The 14,787-nt window shown below is 41.0% G+C and overlaps 1 protein-coding gene across 1 annotated transcript in view; it reads left to right on the plus strand.

Annotated features, from left to right (window-relative positions):
• The window catches only part of BICC1 (BicC family RNA binding protein 1), a 364,168-nt gene that overhangs the window by 288,995 nt on the left and 60,386 nt on the right, over positions 1-14,787 (plus strand). Inside the window, exons 8-11 of the mRNA XM_030203106.1 lie at positions 3,883-4,134; positions 5,491-5,622; positions 8,962-9,148; positions 11,002-11,160. Coding sequence (XP_030058966.1) covers positions 3,883-4,134; positions 5,491-5,622; positions 8,962-9,148; positions 11,002-11,160 — 730 coding nt within the window. The remainder of the gene's footprint in view (positions 1-3,882; positions 4,135-5,490; positions 5,623-8,961; positions 9,149-11,001; positions 11,161-14,787) is intronic.

Genomic DNA, 14,787 nt, shown 5'->3' on the forward strand with positions numbered 1-14,787 from the left:
TTTGCTCAAGATGCATTAGTTGTGTAAATTCTTATAATCTCATTAGGATATCAGTATTGTGATTAGTTGTGTGATCATGTTTCTTTGTACATATCTTGGTGATAATATATTTTTAGCAGCACAAATCTATTTTTGTAAATTAGCTTTGCATTTGCCATATTTTTCTACTTAATAAATATATTTCATCTGTGGCATTGTTCCTTTCATTGGTACAACTAGCTAGCCTAAGGGCCAATTAGGTACTGTCATATTCCCTGAGCAAACGAGTCCAGAATAATTGCTTTTCTGTGTGATTATCTGATATAAAAGTACCACAGTATTCACTATCTGATTTAATTTTATCTGATAATTTATGGAATATTTCACCAAATTGATTAGCAAGGATATATTAAGAGGGGAAGGGCCCAAGGGAATCTTGTCTAGAAGTATGTTAGCACAGGAAGACTTAAAATATCCAAAATCTTACAGAAAATTACTGTAGGGTTCATCTTTATTTTTCTCTTCAGGAAAATAGAGAACTTAAAGGAGATGTTTGGTCAATTCCAATATATTGATGCACCTAGAGATACAGTAACAGTGCTTGTGCACAGACTTCTTCAGGAACTCCAGACAACAATGTGACAGATATCCTGTACTCTAGGGACAAGAAAATTTGAGCTAAACTATGGGATTCAAGCAAGCCTGGGATTTAATGTACTGCAACTGCTGCATTGCTCAGTTGTAAGGGTGTCTGCCCTGAAGAAGCAAATGTGTGGTTGCTAAAGATATACATAGTAACATAGTAAATGAAGGCAGATAAAGACCTGTACGGTCCATCCAGTCTGCCCAACAAGAGAAACTCATTTTACGTGGTATGTGATACTTTATATGTATACCCGAGTTTGATTTGTTCTTGCCATTCACAGGGCATAGACTGTAGAAGTCTGCCCAGCACCGGTTTTGCTTCCCAATTACTGGCGTCGCCACCCAATATCCGCTAAGATTCCATGGATCCATTCCTTCTAAACAGGATTCCTTTGTGTGATCTTATATTTTTGTCCTGGAAGCTGCTCTATTATACTTTAAGAAAAAAAAATCAAAAGAAACATTTTCTCATGTTGAAATTGTGCGGGCTTTTTGGACTCCACCTATTATTGTGTTTAGGTAGATTATAAATACATTAAAATAAACAATTCTCCATTTGAGCATCATAGGACTAATGGTTAAACAATTATCTAAACTTCAGATTATTCAAAATTCAGAAGCTAGGATGAATTTTCATTGCTCTTGTTATGAAAGCACTTCATCGTTATTGGTTAAGTTACACTGGTTGCTGGTTCGAGCTAGAATCAGTTTTAAAGTACTGTGTCATCATTTAAATTCTTATATGGAACTTTTTCTGATTTTTTTTTTTTATTTTTTAGATAGTTTTAAGACTTTAAAGAATTTTGCTTCATCAAGAATATGTAACTTTTTGCTACTGGCTTTTCCATCTGTTAAATGTTTTCGATTAAAAGCATTATTTTCTGGAACTTTTTTGTTTTCTGCTGTTCGGTTCTGGAATATTTTACCAGTACAATTACGTTCTATAATGAATCTCTTTGCTTTTTGGAAACCTTTAAAAGCATATCTCTTTTTTTTTAAATTGTAATAAAATTTTTTTGTCTAGTTTTTTTTTGTTTTTTAGAAGTTTAATTTTGTAACATCCTGATTTCTGTATCAGTTTTTATTCTTTTTGTTACCTCGCCTTGAATTCCATTTTGGAAGATCTTGTGGGTTATAATACTTGGATAACATAACATGCATTCACTTGCACCAACAGCATGGAGTTTGAATGTTGTTTGTTAGCGCCTCTCTAGCTTCCTCAAGGAAAATTGCTTTAGGTGGAAAACGTTCATGCTGTGATGTGTTAAAGGACAGCTAGACTGTTCACCTGCCTGCCTATAGAAAGGGAGAGGAATGATTACATCATATTAAAAAATAAAACGTCAATACATGGCTCAAAATTTGTTGTCAACGAGAAGGTCTAGATGCATGGAGAAACAAAGGCTATACTGTAATATCTCTGTGGTAGAAAAGAGGATCCTGTCGGAGAAATTCACAGTATATTTCCAGGTGATTAACCTAGAGGGTGGGGGTGGCAAATAGAAGTGGGAGAAATAAAATAAACCATCTTAAGAAAATCATTCAGTGACAAGTGGAACGAGAAACAGATAAAAAGCTATGCAAAAGGTGAGTCAATAAAATAGAGCTGGAAAGCAATGAGCACAAATGCTCAATCTAAACAGCAAAGTGCAGGACCTGCAAGTCATGATGTTAGAGGCAGAGGATGTGGCAAAAGCAGTTAGCATCGCTGAGTTTAAATAAGGTTTGGAGAAGTTCCTATAGTAACTCAATAGACTTATTAAGGTAGTCTTGAGGAAAGCCACTGCTTATCCCTGGCTATAAGTAGCATGGCATCTAGCTACTTTTTGGGATCCTGCCCCAGGTACTTGTGACCTGGACTGGCCATTGTTTGAAACAGATATTTGGCTTGATGGCATTTTAGTCAGACTCAGAATTTCGATTATGTTCTTACTTATCAAGATGCATCTCTAATTCTGCTACAGCTTTCTCCGTTTACTAAGACTATTCTTCAGCAAAGAGGAGCATAGTTTTCTCAGGATCCAATAATTTATCTTACTTTTATTGGATTCTGAGTTGCAGGAAGACAATTCCTTGTTTGCCTTCTGTCTCAGAACACTCAAACATGTTTTGGAAAATTTTGCAGAACCAGTGTTACAAGCCTCTGATGATGACTCTCACTTGTATACTTGATTCAGTTTTTATCAACAGAGAAAATAGTTGCCTGTCTATAACAGGTGCTGCCTGTAGAAAGGATTAATCAAATCTGCAATCTCACCTGGGGCTTATTACCTGAGGAGACCCTTTCATGTGTGAAGCTCACCATACATGCTCAGATCTTTAGTTCTGAGCTCTGGGAGAGCTGTTCTGTCTAATTGCAATTGGATAACACTGCCTCTGTTTGTATGCCTGACTACACCTGCTGTCTGTGGGAAACATCTGTTATCTGAGCAGCTTTGTGTTATAGTTTTATGAACATTTGCAAGAAGAGAAAGATAGTGTTATGTGCTAGATTAAGAAAACCACATTTTTGTATACTGCCCAAAAAGCATGACTTTGGTAGGGTATGCTCACCTTTTAAACCTAAATAAAATTCTGATATAGGGCTTCCCAAATCTGTTCTGAAGATAAAAATTATGCATGAGATACATTTACATCCATTGGAAAGCCAGGATGTTCAAATATCTTAAGGATATGCTTTTTGAATATTCTGAAAACACAACTAGCTTTGGGTTCCCAGTACAGGTTTGGAAAACGCTATCATATAGATGCAAAAGTGTTTATAAAAAAATTAAAGCATCAAATTCTCAGCAAAATAGTACATGAAAGACCAAATTGGCTCAAACAGTTTGCCTTCTGGGGATACTTCCTTTTTGTGTACATGAACACTCAAATTCCCATAGACATGGAGAGGTAGCAAGCTGATGAGAAATATGAAATGCAACTCTCATGTTCTCTTAGATTTCTTATTTCTAAGTTTTCTAATTATCAATATTGGCTTTGTTTTGGTAGCATTATCCAAAATATGTCTTCCCCATTTTTGTTGACCTTTACATGTTAACCCTGAGTACTCCACAGTGTACCCCAATGCATTCTTCGAAGCCTAATGCAGTCATGTCTTTGCTTTTTGGATCATAATGCTGCTGGCACCTAAGATGCGTAGGCTGGCAGGGTCATAAACATGGCATACATCAAGTTCTATATAATTATGTGGCACTTATAGTAGACATTTCTGTTTGTATTATAACCATGCATTCATAATTTCTCATTTCTTCAAAGGAAGGAACTGCTTTGCTATTAGAACATCTTGCTGGAAGTTTGGCCAGTGCTATTCCTGTGAGTACACAGCTAGATATTGCTGCTCAGCATCACCTCTTCATAATGGGTCGAAATGGCAGTAATATAAAACATATCATGCAAAGAACTGGTGCTCAGATCCATTTCCCTGATCCTAGCAACCCACAAAAGAAATCAACAGTCTACCTCCAGGGCACTATTGACTCTGTTTGCCTGGCACGACAGTATCTTATGGTACGTGTTCTTAGAACTGGTATCACTTTGAGGTAACTTGTTTCATTAATTTACTTTATTATTTTGGAACATAGAATGGATAGGACCTTGTCATATAAGGCCACTTAATGATGCTGGTTACTTAATTCTATAGAATTACAAAATTGAAAGTGCAAAAAGGATTTTCTAATTTTGAAACAAGTATAGGTGTCCTCAGTTACAGTACTTCTGTTAAGAAAAACCTTGTTAAATACTACTTTCAGCAGATTGTGTGGTCCTTTTACCTGCCTTGTTGCATTGACAAGAAATAGCTGTGTCCAGAAAAAGCTTTATTTGTGATAAGTTTACCTACACATAGGGTTCAAGGTCCAGTGCATGTAGAAATGTATTAAATAGCTGCACTTCTTTATCTATAGAATAGAGCTTCAAACTAGGTAAGGTAGATTAATTGTAGGAGCACATCTAGTAATACTTTGGGGAAGCAATATTACCATGGAATGGGATCAAACTTTGCATGGAGGGAGAGCAAGTGATGAGAGAGTTCAAAAATGGGCCAGATCATATTTGTGGGTTCCAGAAAAAAAAAAGCTTCCCCTACGATCACCACCATGACATTACCAAAAACAGCCCAATGCATTTCTATGGGAGGAGCATTTCCAAATTCTGCAGTATCAAAACTTAAATACATTGAAATAACAGCATTAGGGGAAATCATCCTTTCAAACTGCCTCTCCCTTTTCTCTGTTACCTTCCCCACCCAACCTCCATGAGCAATGCCATATTCTCTCCTTGCTCGTCTGAAACATACAGTTAATGCAAACACGCACATATGAGGGATTGGAAAGGATTAATGAGCCATACTTTGTTTGCTTTCCCTATTTGTTTTACACTATGCATTGTAAGCACTGATAGGTAATCATTCAGATAGCAATCACACAGGACACGTTTGGCTAGGAATGTGACAGTGTTGGCCTTAGGTTTGGATCATAATGCTGCTACATGTAGATTGCGCCACTGACACCTAGGAAGCATTTGCTGGCTTAAACATGGCATACATCAAGTTCTGTATAATTATGTAGCACTTATAGTAGACACAGAAAAGTCTTGTTGTTCTTTGTTCCCTGGTCCCAAGTCTTTTCCGCACTGGTACCTCTGCCTGCTGGGGCATGCCAAATAGAGCAATCTACTCCTGTATTTGAGGTGTTTAAACTAGCAAAGGGAATACCTTTAGTTAACTAACCTGCCAAATTCCTCCAAGCTATAGGGGGCAAACCAAGCGTGCCAATTGTCATTACCATTATATCATACTAAAAATATCAGTCTTGGGAGTCAAAATGTGTACATATTTGCTTATTTTTTTTATCATTAATTTTCTAGGGTTGTCTTCCTCTTGTACTGATGTTTGACATGAAAGAAGAGATTGAAGTAGAACCACAGTATATAACTCAACTAATGGAACAGTTAGATGTCTTCATTAGCATCAAGCCAAAACCGAAACAGCCAAGCAAAGTAAGAGCAAAGTAATTGTTGAACACTCAATCCTCAAGTAAATTTAAATAGAAATTATTTGAATACAATGTTTACCATTCAGTTTTGCAAACTATATCTTCTGGCAACAGATTCTGCAGCTTTGTTGGGTGAAAAAAAAAATACTTCCTCTGATTTTGGTTTTAAATGTTCTGCCTACTTCTTGGAGTGTCCCTTTAGTCTTAGTACTGTTTCAAATTGTATTTCTCCTTTCCAAACCACTCACGACTTCATAGAACTCTGTTACATATCCTCTCAGACTTTTCCAAACTGAAATGTTCTAACCTAGCACTTTCCAAATGTGACCTGGGGAACTCAAGCCAGTCAGGTTTCCCAATATTCACAATGACTATGCATGTATAGAAATTTATCTTATGTAAATTCATTGTGCATTTCCTGAAAACTTGATTTGACATTTGGAATCCCTAAGACAAGTTTGGAAAACCTTTTATAGCCTGTTATTCTTTCTTCATATGTGAGTCATTCCATCCCATTTATCTTTTTGGTTTCATGCCTCTGTACCTTTACTAGTTCTACAGTTTCTTTTTTTTAAATGGGGGTAACCAGAACTGCACCCAGTACTGAAGTACAGAGGCATTTTGATATTGTTTGAAACAATCTGCTTTTTTTTGTTTTTGTTTACTTCCCATGCTGAGCTGAGGATTTCAATATATTGTCTACAGTGCTCCATGATCTTTTCCTGGGTGCTTCTCCTAACAAGGAACCCAGCATAATGTACCTAAAGCTAGAATATCTTGTTCCTGTATAACAGGACCCCATTTTGTGTTCTCAGTTTCACAAATGAATGACTTTCTGGAATTCCTACTCTTAAGCAGGCCCTTGTGTGATGTGATATAATATAATAAGGGATGGCCACCTCTGTTGGTCAGGGGACAGGAGCCATTTCACATTTTGGAGAGAAGGGTAAAGGGTCTGAAAAGCCAGTGGTCAGTGTGCTCCTTCACAGAAGTCTGAGTAAGGAGGGGCTGTCTGAACTACCACATAGGCACAACTCAGCCAGGAGGCTACATCTTATGTGTTTAAATCAGCCACTGTACTTTGGCCTGGCAATATACAACAAATAGGGAGCAAGGAATATGCAAATTTCTGTGGTGAATAGAAGTCCAGAAGCAGAGGAGCCAGTGTACCAGGGCAGAGGTAACCATCTTCCTGTCTGAGAGATAAGAATGAAGAGATGTTAACCCACAGGAGTAGGAGGGTCCTAACACCCAGGTTGATCCATATGGTACTCCTGAAGACTCAATACTATGTATGGAGAGGGACCTGGCTCCCAGCCAGAGTGAGTTAAGATACTCTTGAATCGCTGTATTGCGCTTGCACTAAAGAGAAGTGCAAATAAAATCCTAAGAAGCATACCTTTCTCTAGGAGGTGTACACTTCTTTTTAAGAGCCTGTAGAAAATTGTAGTACTTACGTTCAGAGCAAGCTGGCAGCAGTGCTGAATCCAAAGGGAATCTCATGTCTTTCCCAGGATGATATCTGTAGAAGGAGAAAAGAGAAGTGTACTCTTTTGAGAACCTACAGGAGAGGAGAATCAGGAGGGGAGTGTAAAGGAGACATAAGTCCAGTGATGACTTAGAATAATGCAGTACTGAAAAAAAAAAAAAAAGAAACCAGACATGTCTATTTCCTCTTGACCAGCTCTTAGCACATAACAGGTTTTTGTGAAAGGCTTTATGAAAATCCAGATATACTATACCAGTTTTGCTGTTATCCACATTTAAAACCTTCAAAAATCTAACAGCTTGGTAAGGCAAGACTAACGTTTGCTAAATCCTTGTGGTCTCTGCCCCATTAGCCACATGACTATTAATTTTGTTGGTAGTGTGAAAAAAGTTGGCTAAAACAGAGGTGTATTTTCAAAGCACTTGGACTTGCAAAATTACGTGGAGGGGCATAATCGAACGGGGACAACCATCTCTAAGGACGTTCCGGCAAAGGGGTAGGGAAACCCATATTATCGCAACAAGATGGACGTCCCTCTTTCGTTTCGATAATATGGTCGGGGACTCCCAAATCTCAACATTTAGGTCGACCTTAGAGATGGTTGTCCCTGGTTTTCGGCCATAATGGAAACCGAGGATACCCATCTCAAAAACGACCAAATCCAAGGCATTTGGTCATGGGAGGAGCCAGCATTCGTAGTGCACTGGTCCTCCTCACATGCCAGGACACCAACCGGGCACCCTAGGGGGCACTGCCATGGACTTCACAAATTGCTCCCAGGTGCATAGCTCCCTTACCTTGGGTGCTGAGCCCCCCAACCCCCCCCCCCTAAAACTCACTCTCCACAACTGTACACCACTACCATAGCCCTTAGGGATAAAGGGGGACACCTACATGTGGGTACAGTGGGTTTGTGGTGGGTTTTGGAGGGCTCACATTTACCACCACAAGTGTAACAGGTGTGGGGGGATGGGCCTGGGTCTGCCTCTCTGAAGTGCACTGCACCCACTAAAAACTGCTCCAGGGACCTGCTTACTGCTGTGATGGAGCTGGGTAGGACATTTGAGGCTGGCATAGAGGGTGGAAAAAATGTTTTTTAATGTTTTTTTTTTAGGGTGGGAGGGGGGGATTGGTGACCACTGGGGGAGTAAGGGGAGGTCATCCCCGATTCCCTCCGGTGGTCATCTGGTCAGTTCGGGCACATTTTTGAGGCTTGGTCGTGAAAAAAAATGGACCAAGTAAAGTCAACCAAATGCTCGTGAGGGACGCCCTTCTTTTTTCCATTATTGGCCGAGGATGCCCTTCTCTTAACCATGCCCCCGTCCCGCCTTTAGTACACTGCTGACACGCCCCCGTGAACTTTGGTCGTCCCCGCGACGGAAAGCAGTTGAGGACACAAACAAATCGGCTTTCAATTATGCCGATTTGGGTGCCCTCGGGAGAAGGACGCCCATCTCCCGATTTGTGCCCATCTCCTCTCGGCGGCCCTGCCAGGGCCCTCTCATCCTACCGCATGGGTAAATGCGGTTGTTAGTCTGGCATTATAGTGGCCTCTGGCACCCACATTTACCTTTGATCATCGGCATCATAGAGCACAACCAGACCTATGAAAATATACCTGTACAAGTAAGCTAAATTGCCTCAAATATTCCTCATTTACTAATTGTGTGTTCCTTACCTTGATTCAGTCCAAAGCTTACCACTTCATAAGTAACATGTTAAGGAGTCTGATTTGTAAGGCCTCTTGATATTTTGTATCTTTTACTCCTGATATTATTCTTGAATTTATAAAGTGGCTCAAAGTAGTATCCTGAAATTAATTATATTTCTTAAATTGTGTTTTTGTTTTTATAGTCTGTGATAGTAAAAAGTGTAGAGAGAAATGCACTTAACATGTATGAAGCAAGAAAATGTCTCCTGGGACTTGAAAGTAGTGGTGTTACTATAGCAACAAATCCATCTACATTATCTTCACCTATTGGTTTGTCTTGCAATGGACTGGATATCGTGGCATCAGCTGGACTGGGGCTCACTGGACTTGGTATACCTTTAATTTTTCTTTCATAGTATTAGAATGTAGAAGTCGTCTTTTTAAAGCTCTGATGAATATTGCACACTATACCACTCCCCTGGCTGCCCTTAACACCCCCCTCAAAAAAAAAATATATATTTTAATTTTTTCTTGAACTATGTAGTATCCTGTGTGCTTCGTGTATATTGTGGTCTCCTTAGACCAGGGGTTTTCAACTCAGTCCTCTGGACACTCATAGCTAGTCAGGTTTTCAAGGTACCTACAATGAATATGCGTGAGATCAATTTGCATGCACTACATCCATTCTGTTTAGATCTATCTCATGCATATTCATTGTAGGTACCTTGAAAACCTGACTAGCTAGGAGTGTCCCAAGGGCTGAGTTGAGAACCCCTGTCTTAGACTAAGCGGACACATCTACCCAAGACAAGCAAGAAACTCCCCCGCTCACAAATAAATAAGTGATACTCCCACAGTTGCAGAAGAATTGGTCAACTCCTTCTCATCCAACCTGTCTACCAATCATTCTTCTCTCTTACTTCTCTGCCTACTGCTCATCCTTCTGCTTTCTAGTCAGTCAGTTGCTGGCTGATCATCTTCACCTGTCTTCTGGCATCCTTGGCAAGACTTGCAATATGAACCACACAGAAGATTGTAGTACCCACATGGTTCAAGATGCAGGTCTTGCTTAATAATAGAAGTAACACATAAATTGAAACACTATTCTCCTACCAGAAGAGAGAGAGAGAGGTAAGGAAATAATTTTTTTTTTTTTTTTTAAAGAGAGAGACAAGATCAACTGGGGGAACAAAGGATAGAAGGAAATGAAGATTAATGGAGAGAAGGGGGACCAGAGATGGATGTGAGAAGGAAAAAAGAAAACAGGGGGGTAGGAGGACAGTAAAAGGAGGAAAGGCCGAGTGGTTCAGAGGAAGGGGAAATGTCTTGAGATCATCACCAGGAGAAGTAGGGGAGAAGAGAGGAGGGATGAGATTGCCTTGGTAAGAGTGGGACTAATAGGGAAGTGATTGAGAAGGTGAGAAAAATTAAAAGCTTGAAAAGAAAGCAGGGAGCAAAACCGAAGAATGAGAGACTGGAAAAGGAACAAAGAGAGCAGAAATGGAGGTAGTCAAGGGAAAAGGTTCCTTTTTGAGAACAAAAGAAGGGACAAAGTTTTTCAGGAAAAAGTTGATAAGTGCTTGTTGAAGCATTCATAGTGGTACTTCATTCCAAGCACCTCAAGAGAAGGCAGCAGGAGGTAAGAGGAATAGATATCAACTGCTCTTCCCCTTGCCTCATTTGACTACCATGGGAGCAGATGGTATCAGCTTCTTCTGTTGCTCTTGATATCCTTTCAGGTGTTTGGCTGCATGCATGGTCCCTTAACTAAGGGCCAGCAGCCACACATGTGAACCTTCACCAATGCTCACATGGATAGACAGTTGAACTTTCAAAAGTAAGTGCTCTCACTTTTTGCTAAATGTGCTTAGAAACTGTAATGGAAAAAGAAAAAAGCATGAAAGGTAATCAGCAAAGGCCAGAAATTTTCCTCTAACCCTGGGAACCTGTCTGGGATCTTGTCTAACTGTACAGTAATTAGCTGGCTACATAATGCTTAAAATTCACCTCTGTATTTACATCTTTTTTTTTTTTTTCTGCCCCACGGTTTTCCTGTATTGATTAAGCAGCCAATAAAGAAGGAATTTTTGTTAGCAGTGCACCTTATGCTTTTATATATTTATTGAAAAATGTTTAGAATTATAGTATCAAGTGAGCAAATTGTGGCTAACATATTTTTCATTATTATAGAAAATGCTTATTAATCATTTTATTTTTATGATGCACTTATTATATTTCTCCAGGCCTTTTAGGTCCTACTTCTTTATCTGTAAATACATCTACATCTCCAAATTCTCTTCTGAATACCCTCAACTCTGTTAGTCCTCTGCATAGCCCCAGTACAGGCACACCCAGCTCGGCATTATGGGCAACAGCTCTGGCCAGTACATCAAGTGCTACAGGTTAGTACAGTTACCTCTTAATTCTATAATCTGATGCGCTTATCACACTAAGTGTGTAAAATTACGTTCACAGGTTATAGAATATTGCCAGTTACTTGTATACTTATTGTAAAATTAAGTGCTCATTGCCATTAACTATAACTGACTATAATTGGAGCTGATCGGTGCTAATTTGCAGTTATTTGCATAACAGCACTTAGTCTTCTATAACCTTAACGCATAATTTCTTTAATGCACAGCTGCTAGGGGTGTGGATGTGGGAGGGGCATGTGTGTCAGAGGCTTGCCTAGCACTAACATGCTAAGATTATAGAATAGTGTTAGTTATGTCCCAAATTGGCAGCAGTTGGGTGCGAGCATTTACACCAGCCGTTGATCTAGCATAAGTACTCGAGCCTAAAGTTAGGCATGTAACTGCAACTTCCACTAGTGTTCTATAACAGCAGTTACAGGTGCAATTGCTATTATAGAATTTGTGCTTAGACACCTAAAAGTGTGTGCCCCAATTCTAGACAACCTTTTGAGAATTACCCCCTTAATGTCTGAGCATTTGTACTAGTAAAACTGAAGACGTTCATTGTAAACAGTGTGGTGAAACATGGGAATATATAACTACATTTATTTATAATCAAAACACTTAAATTGAAATATTGAATTATTACCTGAGTTAAGCTAATTTGCAAATTATTAATAGAAAGTTTTATTATTCCTTGCGGCAGCAGCATATAAATCCAAAGACTTGTGGGTTGTGTCCATCTACCAGCAGATGAAGATGAGCACTGAACTGAAGCGCTATATGGGACGTCATGCTCCTAGTCCAGTCAGTATTCTCTATCTCCCCTCATGCTCCTGGCTTCGTGGCTGCTGGCTCCTGTTCTGGCATATGTTCAGTGTAGCTTGGGGTGTGTGGCTATGCAGTACCACCTTTAGGGGGGTACATCTGGTCACCCTAGGTCCCTCCCACACCCTCCCTCCTTCTCTTGCCTTTCTCCTTTCTCTTTCACCATGGAGAGACTTGGTCAGTTGTCTGGTCCCACCTGGTCAATTGAAGCGTTTCTGGGAGGATTCTGTGTGACAAGAGACTGGTAGAAGTGTGTGCAGCAACTGACACTAACCTTCAGCAGACCCCTTAGCAGTAAGGGGCTGGGTGAGTGTATTTTTCATTTCTGACTTGGACTTTGCGTACAAAAAAAAAACAAGCCAGAACTAGCATGGCTGCGGAACTTGTGAACGCTGCTCCTGCTGTGGTAAGCGTAGAGCAGCTTCTGGTCAGTGTCAGGAAGGTTGCTTCAGGAATCAGTTGACTGAGGAGACTGGGTGCGCTGACCTGACGGTTGTTTTCCCGTGAGGCTGAGGCGTGAGAGGAAGCTTCTCCAGCAGAGCTCTGCGTGCCAGTGGACATTTTATAGTGCAAGTCTGGGACTGCACCTACAAGTCTGCTTCAGATTTTCCTGTGGCGCAGCTGAATATATCCGCAGAGATATTCTGTATCACTGTGGGGGAGGGGGAGGGCTGTCAACCATTCTCACCAGAGTTTGTATTGTTGCATAAGGCTTATCTGTTGAGGCAATAGAGCCAGGGGTCCAGTACAGCCCATTTGGGGGTAAATTTGGTTCAGTCCCCAAATCCCTCGGCACAGCCTCCTGGAGATCCTGCCCCCAAGAGACAGCATTGTGCATCCCTTTCTGAAGGGGAGTTTCTGGCCCCTCTATCTCCTCCATTGCCAGAGGGAGGTGTTTCTGGTGCTGCTAGGAGTAGCCTAGTGGTTAATGCAGTAGACTTTGATCCTGGGGAACTGGGTTCAATTCCCACTGCAGTTCCTTGTGACTCTGGGCAAGTCACTTAACCCTCCATTGACCCAGGTACAAATATGTACCTGTATATAATAGTAAACCGCTTTGAATGTAGTTGCAAAAACCACAGAGAAGCGGTATATCAAGTCCCATTTCCCTTTCCCACACAGGCACAGCTGCAATTGGAAGAGAGAGAATTCTGGCTGGAAGAGAGGCCGATCACCCCACGGTGGTTCAAGTTTTTCATAAGGAGGAGCTTGCTTCCTTTATTACTAAGTCTGTTCAGGGTCTTGATATTGCCTCTTTAGATCTTCCCACTCCGGCTTCCTCTAACCCTAAGATGGCCAGCACTAGAAGACCACCTAGGTCTTTTCCAGTGTATGAGGCCATGTTGGAAATGATTTTTGCTCAGTGAGAGACGCCTATCGCTCCCCTTTGGGTGGCCAAGGCTATGGCTAGACTTTATCCTGTGGCCCCAACAGAACTGAAGAAGCTCCATATGCCTACAATGGACATGCTGGTGATTGCAGTCATGAAGAAAACCACTCTCCCCGTCGGGAGGGGAGATGTTTAAGATCAGAAGTTGGAAGTGTCGCTTAAACTAGAGAGCTGCACGGGAACGGGGCAGTTCCTGCGGGCTTCCCGCGGGGATGGAAGCAGTTCTGCGGGCTTTCCGTGGAAGTATAAGCTGCACCTGCACCAGCCTCTCATCTACCGAATACCAAGTTCTTTGAGTGCTGTATCCTCCTCCTCCTCCTCTTCTTCCTTGCTTTAACAGCACAAATGTGGAAAGTCTTCCATTAAGGAGGTGGTAGAATCACAAATGATAACGGAATTCAAAAAGGTGTGGGATGAACACAGAGGATCTCTAATTAGAAAATGGAAGTTATATAAAACCTACCCTTAAATGGCTGCATGTGTGTGGATGTGTCAAGTGACACTTAGATGGTGACTCTGGCTCTGATGAACTAGGGCTGATACCTGGTAGACTTGTATGGTCTGTGTCTCATACATGACAATCTGGTTTAGGATAGGCTGGAAAGGGCTTAGCAACTTCAGTGGCTGGAACATGAGGACAGTGCTGGACAGACTTTTACGGTCTGTGTCCCACAAATGAGAAGACGAATAGACTGGAGTGGGCTTCAGCAGTAACTCCAGCAGTTGGAACATAAGGATAGGGCCAGATAGACTTCTGTGGTCTTTGTTCCAGAAACATGAAAGAAAGACCATAATGAAGTATATAATATCACACTTGTTGATTTAATGATGAATAGATAATGAGTGTGACTATTGGGCAGAGTGGATGGACCGTTCAGGTCTATTTGCTGTCACTTACTATGTTACTATTAATCCTCTTTGCTCCCAGGCTGGTGCTCTGACACAGGCACGAGAATCAGATGTCACCAGACCTACTGGCGCGTGCATGTGGCGACCTCTCAGCACACAGTGCCAGTGAATCAGAGACAAATCTTACATGTGCACACCAGAGTGTTCAAAGTTCCAACTTCCGTTCCTTCCTTGCCTACAGTGCTGTGGCTCAAATCCAGAGAGAGACTGAGGGAGCTGACTGGAATTTTCTTTTATGTACCATTAAATTTTTACGGGGATGGGTTAAATTCTTGTGGGGACGGGTTGGGATGGGTAAAATATTTGCGGGGATGGGTGGGTATGGGTAAGATTCCAGCGGGTAAGATTTCTGTCCCCGTGCAACTCTCTAGCTTAAACTTTACTTTGAGGTGGTAGCTCTTTCTTTGCACGTAGGTCTGTAGCTCTTACTCTGCTCTGAACTGTCTTACCTGGGCGCAGCAGATTTGGGATTCCTTTCTGGGCTCTGA

This window comes from Microcaecilia unicolor, chromosome 5 (genome assembly GCF_901765095.1).
Source record: "Microcaecilia unicolor chromosome 5, aMicUni1.1, whole genome shotgun sequence".
Classification (NCBI taxonomy): Eukaryota; Metazoa; Chordata; class Amphibia; order Gymnophiona; family Siphonopidae; genus Microcaecilia; species Microcaecilia unicolor.